This window comes from Delphinapterus leucas, chromosome 2 (assembly GCF_059928025.1).
Source record: "Delphinapterus leucas isolate spDelLeu-1000000601 "Yukka" chromosome 2, BTC_Dleu_Yukka2, whole genome shotgun sequence".
In the NCBI taxonomy this organism is placed as follows: Eukaryota; Metazoa; Chordata; class Mammalia; order Artiodactyla; family Monodontidae; genus Delphinapterus; species Delphinapterus leucas.
Window position 1 is genome coordinate 36,689,062 of NC_143130.1, and position 18,832 is coordinate 36,707,893.

The window sequence follows — 18,832 nt, forward strand, 5'->3', positions numbered from 1 at the left end:
TATTGAAACACTATGTTGTACACCTGAAATAATACAATATTGTAAATCAACTATACTTCAATAGAAAGAAAGAAAGAAAGAAAGAAAGAAAGAGAGGGAGGAAGAAAGACATACATCATCTCAGATCTTGACCAGACCTGCTGAAACAGAATCCACCTTTTAATAGGACACACCAGGTGAGTCCAGTACACACTAAAGTTTGAGAAGCAGTATATAAAACATGCTATATTCTGCTTTTAGATGAAAGAAAACAATACATTTTTATTGTGGGGGACTGTTGAAAATGGCAGGAGTTGTGACTTCAAGTTCGTAGCCTTTATGTTTTCATTAAATTAGTATTATATAACTGTAATGTTGTTTTCTCGATTTTATTATGACTGTATTTCTGAATGATTATGAACTCCTTATCTATTGCATACATGTGACTTGAAAAGAGTCCAGAGAAACAGTCCTAAATCTCTTTCCATCCATTTCTCTCAAGCTTTAAATGGTACTGAACCTTTGTTTAACAAAATGAAAATTTTCCTCATTCAATCAGCAGACTTACTGAAAATTTACACTGTGAGTGATGTGGACAGGTGAGATGGGGAAGAAAAAACTACTGACGTGGTTCCTGTTTTCAGGGGGCTTACAGTTTGTAGCAGAAAGCTAATACACCCACCCAAATAGCTACAGAACAGAAGAGAATGTGGGTCATGAAATGAGGATGCTTAGGTAAAGTGTCCTGTGATTCAGAAGTGGGAGAGGTCACTTCCTGCTACTGGGATTAGAGAGGCTGTCATTAAGAAGTGGCCTTTGTGCTGAAGGATGTAGACATTCAGGAGTGGAGGGAAGCTGTTTTTACAGGAGAGGACACCCTCTCTGGTGGGGCTTTAATCCTTAGGGCAATGTTGATGTGTCTTAATTAGGACGCTTGCTTGTAAGGGACAGAAACTCAGCCCACTTCCTGGTTAAGGCAGAAAAGCAGACTTTTGGCTCATAGAATCCATAGATTAAACAACCAGGAGGTGGAGAGGCCTCTGGAACATCAGGAACCACAGACTCAAAAACTGCCAAGACTCTTTCTCCCTATTATTATTATTATTTTATGTCACGGTCATCCTCTCTTATATGGAACTGGCTTCCTCAACATGACAGAAACATGATTGCAAAAGTTCCTATCTTTTGTTGATATCCTACACTCCCTAATACCAGAGAATAAAACCCCAGATATCTGATATTTGCTTCAAAATAACATGGAAGGAAAGGAAGCAAGATAGAAGTAGAGCTGAAACAAGGTTGGCCATGAATTGATCATTGATGAAGCTGGTTATTAGGTACATGGGGGTTCATTACGCTATTCTGTCTACTTTCATATATGTTGAAAATTTTCTTTAAATTAAAAAAAAGAAAATCCTTGAGAAGGAATTAGCAATATGTTAGCCTGTCTTGATCCTACCTCTGAATCAAGCCATAGTAACCAGGGGATGTGGTGAACTTGGCAACTCTTATGGTTGGGACTCCAGGGTAGCCAGGGAGGGGCTGTTCTCAGAAGAAAAGGTGGTTCTGTTTCCAGGGGAAAAGGAAGGGAGGAATCCGGGGTAAAGAGGGTCTGCTCCATGCTGGCTCCTGGCTTTATTACCTGCCTCTCTCTCTCTCTCTCCCTATTTCTGAGCATTATCAGACTATCCCAGCTGCATGTCCCATGTGTACCTCTAAGTTGAGCAACCATTCAGTTGCTCCAGACAGAAATTCCTGAGTCATATTCAACTGATCCTGCTTCCTTACAATCCCCCATCTCAGTTTTGTCAATTCTGCCCCTGAGATAATTATGTGCTCCATCTTATCCTTCCTATTCCCAGCTCCACCACCCGAATTCAGAATTCTCCCAGCCTCGATCCCACCAAAGCCCATACTATCTCGTACAACACAGCACAGCTTCCTACAACACCAACTTAATCATTTCATTCTCTGCTTCGTTGTCCCATGACAACCATAAGACATTGGGGTCAGTCAAAATCTGGTCTTAAACTCCTTTTTTTTTGGCCACTCCACACGGCATGTGGGATATTAGTTCCCCGACCAGGGATGGGACGCGTGCCCCCTGCAGTGGAAGCATGGGGTTTTAACCCCTGGGCCACCAGGGAAGTCCCCAATAAATATATTTTTAAGAGCTTCTTTCCATTTGCACCCATTGGGGTCTATACACCAGGTGCATTTATTCTTCTGTACTTTTGCATATGCTGCTTCTCCTATATGAACACGCTGGCCGAATTCTATAAGTTTGAGCTTAAAACCCACTTCTTTCACTAAAGTCTTCTCTCCCTTCCCCAGCAGTGCTCATTCCTCCTGTGCCGACTTACTTACGCACCCTTTGTAACACCATACGGTAATGATCTTTTCTGATTTGCGTTCTTTTACCCTCAAGCAGCAACCCAGTTTCAATCATAATGAATGTACCCCTATACATAAAATAGTGAGTGAACGTCTCAATAAATTTTAAAACTACAACACAAAATAGGCTCTCTTGATTACAAGGGATCCCCCAACTCTAGTTCAGCCACCCACTGAAGATTGAACTTTTTGTGTGTGTGTGTGTGGTACGCGGGCCTCTCACTGCTGCGGCCTCTCCCGCTGCGGAGCACAGGCTCCGGACGCACAGGCTCAGCGGCCATGGCTCACGGGCCCAGCCGCTCCGCGGCATGTGGGATTTTCCCGGAACGGGGCACGAACCCGCGTCCCCTGCACCGGAAGGCGGACTCCCAACCACTGCGCCACCAGGGAAGCCCTGAAGATTGAACTTTGATATAATCAGGTTCAGTGAAAGGGAACTCTCTCCTGACACGCCCATTCTACTTTTGGAGAGCTCTGGTGTGGTTCTCCCTTAGACTGACACTTGAATCCTACTGTCTGCCACTCATGCCGGGGACTCCAAGTTCTACCCTAGGAACCTCCAGAAGGACAATCGGACGTTTGAAATCAGCTCTCATGTTCTTCAGTCTAAATATCAAACGTTCAAGGGACTTCCCTGGTGGTCCAGTGGTTAAGACTTTGCCTACCAATGCAGGGGATGTGGGTTCAATCCCTGGTCAGGGAGCTAAGATCCCACATGCCTCGTGGCCATAAAACCAAAACTTAAGACAGAAGCAATAGTGTAACAAAGTCAATAAAGACTTTAAAAAAGTGGTCCACGTTAAAACAAAATCTTAAATAAAAATATCAAACGCTCTTTGAAGAATTCTTCAGAAGGCAGGGTGTGAGTAGCTAAGCCTCTGAGCATGCTTCAGCCTGTCTCGAACTATCTGGATGTGTGGCTCCAGACTGCATGCAATACCCAGGTGTGGTCAGATTGGGAACAGGACCTCAACAAGGAAGGAGTGAGAAGGATTGTGAGTGATATTGAGGGCACACTTGACATTGCATAACCCAGTACAGTTTGTCATGGCAATGCTCAGTGGCCCATGATGAAGAATGAAAGAGACAGGTGTTTGTGTTTATCCAGGGCTAGAGACTGGCAAGAGAACAGCCCTGAAGGATCACGGAGAAGAGGACCTCTCTTGAAATCCATTCCATCCAATTATATCATCTTCATGCCATCATCTTGGTCCCCCTGTACCTTGAAGACATTGACATCTAAAGTGAATTTGTTAAAAAAAAAAAAAAAAGGAATTCCCTTGTGGTCCAGTGGTTAGGACTCTGAGCTTTCACTGCTGAGGGGCACAGGTTCAATCCCTGGTCAGGGAACTAAGATCCTGCAAGCTGCGAGGTGCGGCCAAAAAAAGAAAAAGAAAAAAAGTGAATTTGTTCAGGCTTTCCTCTTTACATTCTCAGGACAGATTGATGTATTTTAAAAATCTATCTCTTCTCCTTATTTGCCACAGTGAAGGATAAGACACTTTTCACATTGTTTTCCTAATAATATGTTGCTTAAAATTGGATAGATTCATGATCCCTTTAAGAGAGATTTCATAAGAAAATAAACTAAACTTTGTCTCATCAGACTTTCAGAAATGAAATGGAGTTTCTAAGTCATCTATGGTTAGGGTTCTCCCATAAGTGTGTGAGAATCAGGCTTCAAGGCTGGGTGCCATGAAGGAATGTGTTTCCTAGATCTTTACTTTTGGCTGGAAGAGTATGGGGTGGGGGGATTGGGAGGGAATGTGTAAAACTCTCCCTTCCTAGGTTGACTATTTCAAAGAAGAAGAATGGTGGAAATTAAAGCAGGGGTAATTTCTTAGTCATAACGGAAAAATTTCTGACTATCAGAGTCTTCAAATAACATTGCAACAAAGTCAAACATCAACCTTCTTTGAAATAGCGGACGAACACTTGACTAGGGAGGGAATGCCCCTCAAGAGGGTTGATGAGTACTTATGTCATGGGGACAATGTGACCAGATCAGAAGGGCTTTTGACTGAATTTAGAAGAAGAGAGAGAGGGAATTCCCTGGCAGTCCAGTGTTTAGGACTCTGCACTTTCACTGCCGAGGGCTCAGGGAACTAAGATCCTGCAAGCTGTGCGGTGTGGCCAAAAAAAATAAATAATAATTTTTAAAAAAGAAGAAGAAGAGGGAGACAAAAACCTAGAAAACCTGTGAAACCAGGTACTGTGGAAGACAGGTTCAAGGTATACAGGAAGAACCACATGATTCACACAAGAAAATTATTTGAATGATTATATGAATGACACATACAACGTCTGCTGCCTGCATAATAATGCACATTTCACTGGTAATGTGGATTTGAGATCACGATGTAGTGTAGTAAATACAATCTTGTAAGAATAGGCTGATTTGGTGTGATAGGAGCTCAAGATAGGAATATGAGGATTAAAAAGGGTATACACTTTTTAAATGACCAGTTATAAGGGAAACTGGACTAGCGCTGCAGACCCACAGAGCATGACCATATATTGAGGGCCAGACACTGCACGGGGCCCTGGAGATGTGATGATAATTGAGACAAACATGGTTCCTGCCCTCTTGGAGCTTACAGTCTAGTGGGGCTGAAGGTAGAGAGGGTGACCTATTTAAGGAATTGAGAGAAGGTTCTTGTGAGGTAGGGAGTAGTTAGAGACAAAGTTAAAGAACTCAGAGGCCATATGAAGGAGTCTAGACCTTATTTTCATATCAAGGGGATATCACTGCAGGATTCAAAGCAGAGACACGACATGATCAAATTTTATGGGGGACAAGAATTGAGGCAGAGACTACAAGTTAAGACGGCAATCTAGGCAAGAAAGGATCATAGCCTGGGTTATGGTAGGGATGGATTCAAGTACAGTTAGGAATTAGAACTGGCAAGACCCAGGTCAATTGGAAATAGAGAGTGAAAAAGAAGAAGGAATCAAAGACATTATCAAAATTTCTGGCTCTGTCATTCAGAGTTGAAAATATGGGAAGAGGTTCTGGCTCACTGAATGCGGATTGGGGAAAAAAGCTCGGTTTTGGACATGTTGAATAGAAGGCGTCTGTGGATCATTCAAATGGAGATGTCTGGGAGGCAAGTGGAAGAGCAATTTAAAGATGTGGGGGCAGGGACTTCCCTGGTGGTGCAGTGGTTAAGAATCCGCCTGCCAATGCAGGGGACACAAGTTCGAGCCCTGGTCAGGGAAGATCCCACATGCCGCGGAGCAACTAAGCCCGTGCACCACAAGTACTGAGCCCATGAGCCACAACTACTGAAGCCCGAGCGCCTAGAGCCTGTGCTCTGCAACAAGAGAAGCCACCGCGATGAGAAGCACGCACACTGCAACGAAGACCCAACGCAGCCAAAAAAAAAAAAAAAAGACGTGGGGCAAGTGGTGGGCTACTATTCATGATTTAGAAGTTGAGATTATCCAGAGAGAAGCCCTCAGAATGATATTATGCATTTGCCCATATCTGTGAAAGAGAATTGGAAGCACACTGCAGAATATGTACCGTTTTTTTTTTAAACACCAATTCCATTCATACTTATTCCACAACAACATTTTTTTTTAAATAAATAAATCTATAAGGGTTCGGTGCCCTGGAGGTTTTAGTCTGTCAAAGTAAGAACATAATTGTCTTCTTGGGGGACATGGCAACCATCAAGAGCTAAACGGAGAATGGAGATGTCTATAAATATTTCAACAAGAGTTTTATTATTGTAAACATTGGAGTCCTAGTTATTGATTTAGAAATTATTGACCTTAAAAGTGTATATCCCTCATCCCTGACTTTTCATTTTTCTTTCTCAGCTGCTCAGGTTGGGGAAAAACCTTTCCTAGCATTTTACACTCAGATGGATTTGCAGAGGGCCCGAGGAACTGTAGAGGTCCAGTGTCTCTTAGAATTGCCAACTGGTGATAAGTTTATATGCTGTAAAGACAGACACAGTGCTCGGGTCAAGAAATTCTCTTGACTTATCAAAACTCTTAAGAATGCATCTCATCATCTCCTGGGCTTAAGCTGTATCTCAGAAATTAGTGGGATGCAAATTATTTGACTTGCCTGTTTGCATAAGATGTCCTTGCCATGCTTCAGGGCATACCAGATACAATCATACCATAATTACAGGAGAGCTCTGGGGACTGGCTTCAATTAACCAAGCTTCTTCTCAGTTATTATTATATTATCCATATTTATAGCATTTGACATTTCCACAGTGCTCTTTAATCATACTGTATGTGGGTTGCCTTAATCTAAATCTTTCAACATACTTGGGATACTGGCTGTTCCTGTTCTCTGGATCTTCCAGATGGAGAAACTAGGCATGGACCAGTATCCAATGATAGAATTTGAGAGTTAGTCCCAAGTCATTTGGACAGGCCAGTGGTGGTTAAGCATTCACACCAAAAAGCAAAGGCCTGCTGGGTAAAGTTGGGTAGGTCAATGGGATGCTAAGACATGGGACTAAAGGCAAGAAGACACTGTCTTTAGTTCAAAGGTCTGAGGACTGGACTTGCCCAGCCAGAGCAATGGAATCTCTGGAGCCAAGTGTCCTGGCAACCACTATTCTATCAAGGCAAGAGCTGTTGTAGCACTTCTGCTACCATTAAGCTGAGTTAACTCTGACGCCCTTGCTCCTTCTTCCTTGGGTCTAATAGTTCTCTAGGCTCTCTTGGCTGGACAGTGGAGCTTGGGGCAGGGAAGGGAGGGTTGTCTGAATCTGAGATACTGAATATAGGACCCCACAAGTCATGTGGGCTGTCCGGTCAAAGGAATGGGTAACAAGAGAATCTGTAAGAGGTTCGATGGGAGGGAAGAAGGGTGAAGGAACAGGAAGTTGTAGTCAGGGAAAGGAATGGCAACCTCCCAGGAAATGAAACAGTGCCACGTAATAACAAGGGCCAGGTGGTGACAACGTTTAGGTCAGAAGAAATGAGGCAACAGAGAATTGTGAGGTCAGGCTCTTCACCTGGAGTGCTGTCACTGTGAGCACCACCTTCATCATAGGGAAGGGAGGCAGAGAAGGGAGGAGAGAAGGAGGGTAAACCCGCTGCAAAAGAAAAACCCACCACGGAGGAGAAAAGCACATTCCTGGGCTAGGCAGGTACCAACACTGTGAAAGCCTGTGCAACCAGATAATATGGACTCCAAGAGAGAAGAAATGGTTCTTGAGGCTGGGGTGTGGGTTATCTTGTTCATCTTTGTATTTGCTGCAGAAACCACCATATTTCCGGCACATAGTAAGTCTTGGTAGAGCTCTGCTTAACTCAATTGTAATAAAATTATTTTGTTCTCATGTAAATGGAAAATTACTTTATCTTTGGGATGTTAATCTTTGAAGAATCTTAAACTAGCCAGAAGAACGTTTTCATTATTCTAAAGTACTTTCTTTCCTCCTTTTTCCCCCCCTTGTTTGGTTTATAATAACCTTTATTATTCCTTTTAAGTTATGAAATAAAACACGCCCAGAACTAAAAGAATATACACATCTACCAGAAACAACCAACCAACCAAACCAAAACAAAACCCCCATAATCTCATTGACCAGTGATTTTTTTTCTGGGCCTAAAATTTTAAAGTATATTTACATATTGTTGTACATATTTTTCTGTTCTTACTCAAAATATTGTGGCTATTTTCCTATGGTAACAAATATGGTTCTTTCATTTCAGTTTTAATGGCACATATTGGTCCATTGCCTGAATGCGCTATCATTTTCTTTTTTAGACTTTGATGTTCTCAATGTTTTGCTTTGCTTTTTTTGCCCTTCTAAACTACGCTGTCATAAACATCCTACTATTTAAAAATCTATGCGCAAAATGGATTATTTCCTTAGGCTAGATTTCAACATGAATGACTTGATTACAAATTTGACTTGTTTTAAGCATTTTGATATATATTGTCAAGCTTCCTTCCAGAAAGTTATATCAATTAATACTTCCACCAGAAAGTTGTATCTGAGAGTGCTTCCTTTTCTATATCATATCCAGCAGAGCACTAGTGTTTTTTATTCCTTTTTCTTTTTTTTTTAATTTGGGTCAATGCAAGAAGGTTAAAAGTAAACTTTTACAATTTGCTTTTTTAAACTGCGTCTAAACTTTTTTCATATACTTATTGGTTATTTGTACTCCTTTTTATAAAATGCTTGTTCATATATTTTGTCCATTTTCCACATTGGGGTGTTTTGTCTTTTTTTTTTAAATGAATTCATGGCAAACATTTTGGCCTAGTTTTTCAAAATCCTAAAAATCAAAAAAATGTAAATTTTTTATTATGGGAAATTTCCAATATATACAAAAGTAGAGAGACTTGTATATGAAACCTTCATGTACTCATCAACTCAGCACCCAGACTCGACAATTATCAACTCATAGCTAATCAATCTTGTTGCCTTTTTTTTCTTCTATTTCTTTCTTTTACCTTTTTTTTTTTTTTGGTAGCAAATCTTCAACATCATCTCATTTCATCTGTAAATATTTCAGTATATAGAAGACTGAAAATTATGTAGTCAAATTCACCAATTTTTTCCTTTGTGGTTTCTGCCTTTGGTGTTAAGCTCAAAAATATATAAATTTTCATCTGTATTTTCCAGTTGTCTTTTGGTTTCCTTTCAAAAAATCTTTGAGTTTTTTGATCCATCAGGATTGAACTTTATCTTTTTTTCAAATATTTAACCAATTATCGAAATAAGTTAATATAATCTTACAAATTTGGAATATCAACTTTATCACACCTGAAATATTTACAGACAGCTAGATCTGTCCGGTCTTATGCTAGTATTACTGTTTTTTTGAGTATGTTCTTTCATTATTATAAATTCCCTGAATAACACTATAGATCAATCATTCATGTACACTGTTTTCATGTGCAATTATCTAAAATTCTGGAAAAAAAAAAACCAAAACCTTAAAATTGAAGCCTTGATATTGTTCATTATCACCTTAAAATTAGATTTGCAAGCTCAGCATATGAAAGGCTGTTCCTTCCCACTTCCCATTTAAAAAAAATCACTTATATAAACTAACTATTACATCTTTGCACATTAAAAAAGCAATTAGAAATTACTAGAAATTGAATTCCAATAACTAGTAAATATGTTTTGGATTCCTATTACGTGCTAGGACATAATGTTTGGTGCTGATTGTACAGGGAAAAGCAAGATGGACACAGTTCCTATCTTCAAGTATCTTACCAAGTCCAAATTCTGTGATCAATTTCAGGGACTCTGGACCTCCTATTAAGAATCCGTGAATAGGTGATAGGATGAGACTAGTTAGAAATGCAGGTCTGAGGACCTAATCATCCATGAGAAGAATGGAACTGTGAAAACACCTATCTGTGTGTTGCTGGTGTTTTATTTCTTTCAATCCTTATCTCTGCAGTGCTTTCTCAGCATTTCATGGATCTCCTGAGCTCTCCCCAGCTGGGTTCCAGTGACCTCATTTACAACACTTTTGATAAGAGCCCTCAGGCTGAAAAAGGTTCTGGGAAAAGATACTTTGCCTCCAAAAGCTTTTAGTTGAATGGTGGGCCCTTCCCCTAATTAACACGGGCTTAGATTTCCTGGAATTGCCTCAAGTGTCATCTATACTATTTTCAAAATTATAAGCTTGATTTTCTTCACATTTCCAATGCATTTAATAGATATCGTCTCAAAAATCTATCCCATCTTCAGGCATACTTTAATATTTTCTTTAAATGGGGGAAAAAAGCAGGATTCAGGCATAACTGTTCCATTGTTCATCAACCAATATTCTTTGATTTTATTGAGAAAGCAGTTAAGAACAACGTAAGATCTTTTGTTTCTGATTCCTGAATCCGATTCCTAATTATTGCATTAGGCTACGGGTAACAAAATACTCAACTACAGTTACATAAAGTGACTTATTCTCACAGAATAAGAAGCCGCCGAGATGACGGCAAAGCTGGGCAGCTATTCAACAATGCCACGAAGGATCTAGAATTTTATCTTTCTTCTCCACCATCTTCAACTATGAAATTCACCCTCATAGTGGCAAGGTGGCTCCCATAGCTCTAATGATAATAATGCCTGCAACCCAAGTGGGAACCAAGGGGAAGGGCAAAGAGAAACATTCCAGATGAGTCTGGCTCTGTTAAGTCTTTCCAGAAGCTCTGCAAAACTCTCCACATAGAGACTATTAGCCAGAACTGTGTCCTGTGGCCATCTTCACAGCAGGGGAGGCCAGGTGACTGTGCATCTTAACTGGGAGCATTGTTACCCAGAACAAAACCTGAGCTCTGTTGATAAGAAAGATGGGGAGAATGCCACAACTCCTTAGACGGAGGGCGTGTGTAGTCTATTCCTGCAGGGGGATGCTGGCATGGGCTTTGGACTTCTGTGTCTTCCACAAAGCCTGTCCTTCAATAATACTGCCCAAAACAGAAGGTACAGTCTTGATCTCTTGATGCACTCACTAAATCACTCACTCATTCTTTCCTTGATCAATTTAATAAATATTTACTGAGCATCTTCTTTTAGCCAGGCACGGAAGAAACAGTGGTGACCAAAATAGGCATGATCCTTGCCCTCAGAGAGCATCCAGTCCTAAATTTAAAAAAAAGAAAAGAAAAGCAAAAGTAAAACAGGGCACTCATTTTTTTTTTTTTTCCTAATTTGGCTGTGCCACCCGGCTTGCGGGATCTTAATTCCCCGACCAGGGATTGAACCAGGGCCCTGGCAGTGACAGCACCACGTCCTAACCAGTGGACCACCAGGGAATTCCTGGGGGGCAATGTATCTTAGATTTCTCTTTTACCTTCCATCGAAACCACCATATTCAGTTTTGAAGCATAAATATCCTCCTCTTACGGTCAGTGAAAAATGGATCATTCTCCTCTACACTGCTGACACAACTGAGGCCATCTCGACCCACTCAAAATCAAGCCGACTGATCTGGTAGAAAAGTTCAGTGTGTAAAGGGCCAATACTAAATAATTTGAGACCAAGGCATTTAGCTACTTGGAATATCGTTTAGTTTACGGACCCAGACTGGCTTAGCAGGATGCAGAGTTAGTCTGAGCAGCAGACCAATGAGCTTGTGGAGGGCAGGAGGGACTGTGTCTTAGCCACCTTTGCATTCTGCACATCAGCTCAGTGACCGAATCATGGTAAGTAGCTAGTAAATACGTTTGCTGATCTAGACCCAAACTTAACGTCTTTCTCTACTAAAATGTAGGAAGAGCCAAAGAGACATTCTTTAAGGTCAAAGTGAACAGCTAGTAATCCCTGACTTTTGCATTCTATAGGGCAGATTTATTCTTCCTGTGCTGTATGTTGAAGTTCGCCAACCAATATGCCAAGGCGCGCAGCCACATTTGCTGTGGGTGTGAGAGGCGTGCAGATACTGAACCCCTTCTGTCTGGGGAGGCTGAGCCCCCCGGGGTGGGAGGGGGCCTTGTCTCAAGGGGCCACACAAACTTGACCATGACTATGTGTGGCATGGGGTGAGAAACATTTGGGAGCTCTATTCTGTGGCACAGATAACATTTTGGTTTTAGGTGAAACTTCATGAAGTTTGAATAACTTAAAAACAGACTTCAAATACATAGTTTGAACAGTCTTTGTCAACCAGGTTTTTCTTTAGCCAAGTTTTTGAATAGTTCAGAAACATCTAAAAATGATTTGGTGAAGACATGGTCTTTTGAAACCAGGTCTGGAAGGTTATTGAAATCAATATGGGCAATTTCATTTAAAAAAGGGTCTCAATTTAATATTCCCACAAACCTGAACCAACATACTCTCCAGGGAAATAAATGCTCTGTTTGTTTTTTTTTTAACATCTTTATTGGAGTATTATTGCTTTACAATGGTGCATTAGTTTCTGCTATATAACAAAGTGAATCAGCTATACGTATACATATATGCCCATATCTCCTCCCTCTTGCATCTCCCTCCCACAATAAATGCTCTTTGAATCCACCTCTGTGTAGCCTTCCAAGAGGATGAAAATAAAAACCAGGCTTTTATTTATTTAGTTGTTTATTTATTGGTATTTTACTCCATGACACTCCACAAATCCTTTAGGGATGTAAAAAAAACAAATATCTGACTTTAAAATTTTCCTAACAATATTAACACTACTACTACCAGGCCATCTGGAATATAAAGCTGGTCTCTTCCACCAGCTGCACGTTAGACGCACCTACTTGGGACTCTCACTCTTTCATGAACTGCCATGCTATTCAAGTCCCATCAAAAGACAGATGAGGGCAGCAGTATTGGAGAAAGACTGACCAAGGGGCATGTTAAAACACTTTTTCATTTCAGTTCCCCAAATCCTATTTTATTCTGAATAAGACTAGGGAGTAACACACTTGGCTATCACCTTACCTTCCCACAGAAATATCACCATGGAACCAGTATTCAAAACCATTTCCTTAGCTTTTACAGGGATTTGGGGTTTTTTTTTGATTGTTTTGTTTTGTTTTGAATGCATGGGGAAAAGTGTTCTGAATCTTCTGCCAATACTTTAATTAAATTGTAAGGTACTTGAGAGCAGGGGCTGTCTTATCTTTATAGCTTCAGCACAAAAGTTCTAACATCTTAGGTGCTGTGAGCATGAAAAACATTACATCAGTATATGTTGAATACAAGAAACAAAGTGCCTAAACAGTAGCAAGTTATAAAGCTTTTTAGAAAGGGAAACCTAATCTCCAGAAGATAAAATTTGGTTTGGGGTGAAACATCACCAAGTGCAAATAACGTTAAAATAACACTTCAAATATTTAGTCTGAACAGGCTTTGCCAACCAAGTTTTCTTTAGCCCAAGTTTTTGGACAGTTTCGAAAACATTTAATAACTATTAATATTTTAGTGAAGAAATAACCTTTTAAAACCAGGTCCTGAAGGTTATAGAAATCAGTATGGGGACTTCCCTGGTGGTGCAGTGGTTAAGAATCTGCCTACCAATGCAGGGGACACGGGTTCGATCCCTGGTCTGGGAAGATCCCACATGTCGCAGAGCAACTAAGCCTGCGCTCTAGAGCCCGTGAGCCACAACTACTGAGCCTGCGTGCCGCAACTACGGAAGCCTGTGCACCTAGAGCCTGTGCTCCGCAACAAGAGAAGCCACCACAATGAGAAGCCCGTGTACCGCATCGAAGAGTAGTCCCTGCTCACAACTAGAGAAAGCTCGTGTGCAGCAGTGAAGGCCCAACACAGCCAAATAAAGAAAGAAAGAAAAAAGAAATCAGTATGGGTAAATTCATTTAGATGAAGGTGCTCAAAAATACACCTTCGACTGATGGCGCAGTGGTTGAGAGTCCGCCTGCCGATGCAGGGGACATGGGTTCGTGCCCCGGTCTGGGAAGATCCCACATGCTGCGGAGCGGTGCGCGTCCGGAGCCTGTGCTCCACAACGGGAGAGGCCACAACAGTGAGAGGCCCGCGTACCGCAAAAAAACAAAAACAAAAGAAAACACCTTCGGGGCTTCCCTGGTGGCGCAGTGGTTGAGAGTCCGCCTGCCGATGCAGGGGACACGGGTTTGTGCCCCGGTCCGGGAAGATCCCACATGCCGCGGAGCGGCTGGGCCCGTGAGCCATGGCCGCTGAGCCTGCGCGTCCGGAGCCTGTGCTCCGCAACGGGAGAGGCCACAACAGTGAGAGGCCCGCGTACCACAAAAAAATTAATTAATTTAAAAAACACCTTCCACAAAAGCCACAACAATGTTTAAATTCTCCTGGATGTCTGTGAGTTAAAACAACAGATCCAGAGTGGTGATGCTGGCAACTTCCATGTGTTTAGCTGCCCTGCTGGCAGTCCAGAAAGGGTATCTCCTGTCAATTCCTGAAAGAGAATTCAGCTGCCAATTCAGGAGGAGAAAGGAAGTTGGCACCGGAGCTTACTCAGTCTCAAGGCACTGAGAGTAATATTTGGAGGGGGGAAAAAATTACTTAAAGGTGCATGCCAAGATTACAATGGATTTAAATCATTATAAAATCTTTCCTGATTAAGACCATTAAAAATCCAGGGCCCGAGAAACAAGCCTTGAGAAACTAGCACTGTAAAGGACGCCTAGCTGCTACTAGAAAATCTACTGCCCGTGGGATTAGAAATGACAACGGCCACGTGATATATTGCTAACTATACAGTGCGGCCCTGTTATAGTAGCTGACTTTTATAGATGTAGGGATTTACTAAAGGCCCAGTCATGTCCCTAGGAAAGCAATACTGTGGCTACATATGCAGAAACAGCCTCCTGTAACAGGGAAATACAGCGATCGCCGCTCTACCCCACACCACCAGTACCCTTTATGGTCCTGAGACTTTGGGAAGAGGCAGTTCAGAAAGCACCATGGACCCAAAGAGTCAAGTATTTCAGGTTCATTCCAACTCTCTTCCACTCGTTAAATTTTCAATAGATTCCCAAGAACCTCCATGCATGAGAAAACTTGGATTTGAGGAAGGGAATTTCAGGGGAAGGGGAGAGAGGGGAATGGTCCGATCGGGGAGGATACCCGCGCCACTTCCACTGTCCGGCCTGGGGATCGGCCCACCTGCCCCACGTGCCTAAGCCCGGGTGCCCCGCTCCTCCGGGTCCCTGCGCTCCCGGAGAGCCCCTGTCGGCCCCAGGTCGTGCTTCCCAGGGGGCTAAAGGTGCCGGCGCCCCCTCCAGGGCCCCCTCTGGGGATCTGCCCCCTTGCCCCCCACGCAGACACCTAAGCCGGGCGCCCCATGCTCCGGGCCCCGGTCCGTCCCGGGAAGGAGGACTCGCTTCCCAGGCCAGAGCAGGTGCCCGCGCCCTCACACGCGGAGTCGGAGGAGGTGGCCGGGGAGCCCCGCCCAGATGCCGAGCCCGGCGCCGGGGCCCGGCCGGGGCGCGGGCGCTCGGTAACCCGGAAGTGGCGGCGGCGGCGGCGGCGGCGGCGGCGGCGGTCGTGCGGGAGCGGGGGCCTGGGGGCGGTGCGCTCGAGCCGGCATGGCCGCCGCCGCCGCCGCCGCCACCGCCCGCTTTGTGTGCAGCGCGCGGGCCCCAGCCGCCCGCGCCTCGCCCGGCCCGCGGGGCCGCCGCTGGCCCGCCCCGACTCTAAGCTCGGCGCCCGCCGGGCCGGCCCCGCCTCCCTCCTCCTGCCCTTCCCCTCCCCCCCGTCCTCCTGCCGCCGGGCGGGCGGGCAGCAGCCGCCCTCCGTGCTCTGCTCGCGCGCTCCTCGCCGCGCGCCCGCCCGCCCTCGCACCCGAGCCAGCCTGCCTGCCTGCCGTACTGGCGGCGGCGGGCTCGAGGCCGCCCCGATGCCCGAGCCAGGCCCCAGGATGAACGGCTTCTCGCTGGGCGAGCTGTGCTGGCTCTTCTGCTGCCCGCCCTGCCCGAGCCGCATCGCCGCCAAGCTGGCCTTCCTGCCGCCCGAGCCCACCTACACGGTGCTGGCGCCCGAGCAGCGCGGCCCCGGCGCCCCCGCCCCGGCCTCGGCCGCCGCCGCCGCCGCCACCGCCGCGGCCCAGCCGGCGCCGCAGCAGCCCGAGGAGGGCGCGGGCTCGGGGCCCGGCGCGTGCAGCCTGCACCTGAGCGAGCGCGCCGACTGGCAGTACTCGCAGCGCGAGCTGGACGCCGTCGAGGTCTTCTTCTCGCGCACGGCCCGGGACAACCGGCTCGGCTGCATGTTCGTGCGCTGCGCGCCCTCCAGCCGCTACACGCTGCTCTTCTCGCACGGCAACGCCGTGGACCTCGGCCAGATGTGCAGCTTCTACATCGGCCTCGGCTCGCGCATCAACTGCAACATCTTCTCCTACGACTACTCGGGCTACGGCGTCAGCTCGGGCAAGCCCTCCGAGAAGAACCTCTACGCCGACATCGACGCCGCGTGGCAGGCGCTACGCACCCGGTGAGCCCGGCGGCGGTCGCCAGGCCTGGCCTGCCACTGCGGGGAGGCGGGCGGGGGGTCCCCTGGGGGCCTCTGGGGCGGCCTGAGAGGACAGGGGCCCCTCGTCCGGGGCTGTGGGCGAGCAGAGACCCCCCCCACCCAACCCGCCGCCCCGCGGCCGCCGTGGATTCTCTTTTCTTCTCGCTCCCTGGCTTTCTCTCACCCCCTCCAAAAACTCCGCCAGCCCTCGGGTTCCTGGAGAGTTCGGACTCGGAGGATTTTGCCTGCTTTGGCGCGCCCGGGTGCCCCCGATCCACCGGCTGGGTCTTTTGTGGTTCTGGTTACCGCAAGTGGCAACGTTGGGGTGCTTAAATACCGGGCAGAAACAGCTTGGTTCGCGTTTAGTTTGTGTGAGCTGGCAGCCAGAGGCTGGAGGTCCTCAGGCTGAAGTGACCTTGGGCAAGGCGCGCGAGTCTCATACCCCTGTTTCCTTCCTTGTAAAATCAGGGGGCGAGACGGGAAGACTTCCAAAAGACGTTCCGGTTGTAAAGTGCTCGGCGGGGCCGTGTCTGGGCATCCGTGGAGTCAGCCGCAGGGTCGGGTGGTGTGAAGTTTGCCTCCTGGTGGGGCTGAGTAGCTGGCACTGCGGGCAGGGAGTTAGCTCGTGCCTGTGGGCCTGGCACCTTCCTCAGAGCCTCAATAAAAACCCAGGATGAGTTGGAATCTTACGTTACAGGGTTTGGGGAATCTCTTGACCTTGAGTTAGCATTCACAGGAGAACTACAAAGTATTTTATCGAGGGAGGGCCTTTTTTGTGCAAGGCAGAAATTGGGGGCGTGGTTTCGGGGCTAGACCTAGTAAGACCAGCAAACAAAACTTGAGTGTTAGTCCGAGTGAGGCAGAAGTCTGGTAAGTGGGCAAGTCGTGTCACCTGTTTGTGCTCCGGTTTGGGTATCTATGATTTTGCCCCAGCCACCTGGTACCAGGGGGTGAAAATACCTGAGATCATGTCTCCTATGACATCCGATTGCTTCAGATGAAAGAGTCCCCAGAATAAGTTTAATTGGCACTGTTATGGCTATTGACACGTATAGTCTTTATCTAAAATGTGATTGCTCGGCTCATACAGACTGCCAACATTAGTGATTTTTGTCTCCATGCCTGTTCATACATATGCTCATAAATTACCCTGTGCCTTTCTGGGAAGATGACTTGTCCAACAGGGAAGTACTTAGGATTCAATATGTTGCTTATTCACGTTCTCCTGAAGTCCTGAAGGAGTTCATTTGGATGATAGCTTTTTGAAAGTGGTTTAGGCTGAGATGGTACCATAGGCAGAGACACTGAGTCAGAATCTACAAGTTAAAAAGCCACCTGTTCCAGTAAAGGGTTTCAAAAGTATGTGTGTCACACACAATCAATAGATTGCTAGAATTTGCTGTTGGTAAAGGTATTAAAAATAAGGGTTGGCATTAGATCTTTTTAAAGTGAAACATTAAAATCCTACCTTGAATAGGTTTTATGATAAAATTTCTGCAGAACACTGTTCCTGTATGTGCCTGTCTGGATTAGAATGAAATCCTTTCAGATATGCGTGTCTGGATTAGAATGAAATCCTTTCAGATGTAAGGCTAACCCTTTGCCCTGAATATGCAGGTGTGTCTGTGTTACAACATATGTGAGGCATAGTTATTTCCTGGAGACTTGTCATATTTAATTTAATTAAGGGCATTGTTTTAGGTAAGGTTAAATTTTGAATTATGTGCTGGTGTAGCTTAACTTTGCCCAGGATTTATTTAACTTTATACCAGAACTCATGTCTAGATTGAGTTACTCACCTGTAAAATAGGTTAGAACTTAAAGGCTAAGTGAGAATCTTAGGATTTGAAGAAACCTTTCAAATCTTCTTGTCCTGTGCTTTTCAAACTTTTTTGGATTGTGACCCCACAATAAGAAACACATTTTACATCTAGATCAAGCGCACACATACACATCTGTGTCTATATATCAGAAGCAAATGTCTCACAAAACAATATTTTTGCCTGTGGGCAATACACATGCAGACTATGTTTTTTTTTTTTTTTTAAATAAATATATTTATTTATTTTTGACCGTGTTGGGTCTTTGTTGCTGCGTGCGAGGTTCCTCTAGTTGCGGCGTGCGAGGTTTCTCTAGTTGCGGCGAGCGGGGGCTACTCTTCGTTGTGGTGCTTGGGCTTCTCATTGCAGGGGCTTCTCTTGTTGCGGAGCACAGGCTGTAGGCACGCGGGCTTCAGTAGTTGTGGTGTGCAGGCTCAGTAGTTGTGGCTCGCGGGCTCTAGAGCGCAGGCTCAGTAGTTGTGGTGCACGGGCTTAGTTGCTCCGCAGCATGTGGGATCTTCCTGGACCAGGGTTTGAACCCATGTCCCCTGCATTGGCAGGCAGATCCTTAACCACTGCGCCACCAGGGCAGTCCCACTATGTTCTGTTTTATTTCATATTATTTTTTTTTTAAAGAAGAAGAAAAAGAATGCTGGTTGTGAAGGACTAAGTTTATGTCCCATATCATTTATGGACACTGTCCTTGTGCACCCTCATTTGACGGAGAACTGGGGAAGAGCAGTAGGTCTCTTGACTGCTAGTTTA

General features: G+C 45.1%; 1 protein-coding gene across 2 annotated transcripts in view; it reads left to right on the plus strand.

Annotated features, from left to right (window-relative positions):
• The first annotated feature begins 15,337 nt into the window (after positions 1 to 15,337).
• ABHD17C (abhydrolase domain containing 17C, depalmitoylase) overlaps positions 15,338 to 18,832 on the plus strand; it is a 56,806-nt gene continuing 53,311 nt past the window's right edge. Inside the window, exon 1 of one of the 2 annotated variants that reach the window (XM_089906702.1) lies at positions 15,338 to 16,229. In XM_089906702.1, the coding sequence (XP_089762828.1) occupies positions 15,640 to 16,229 (590 nt within the window). In that variant the 5' untranslated portion in view covers positions 15,338 to 15,639. The remainder of the gene's footprint in view (positions 16,230 to 18,832) is intronic. The other variant, XM_022554544.3, reaches the window with a different exon arrangement.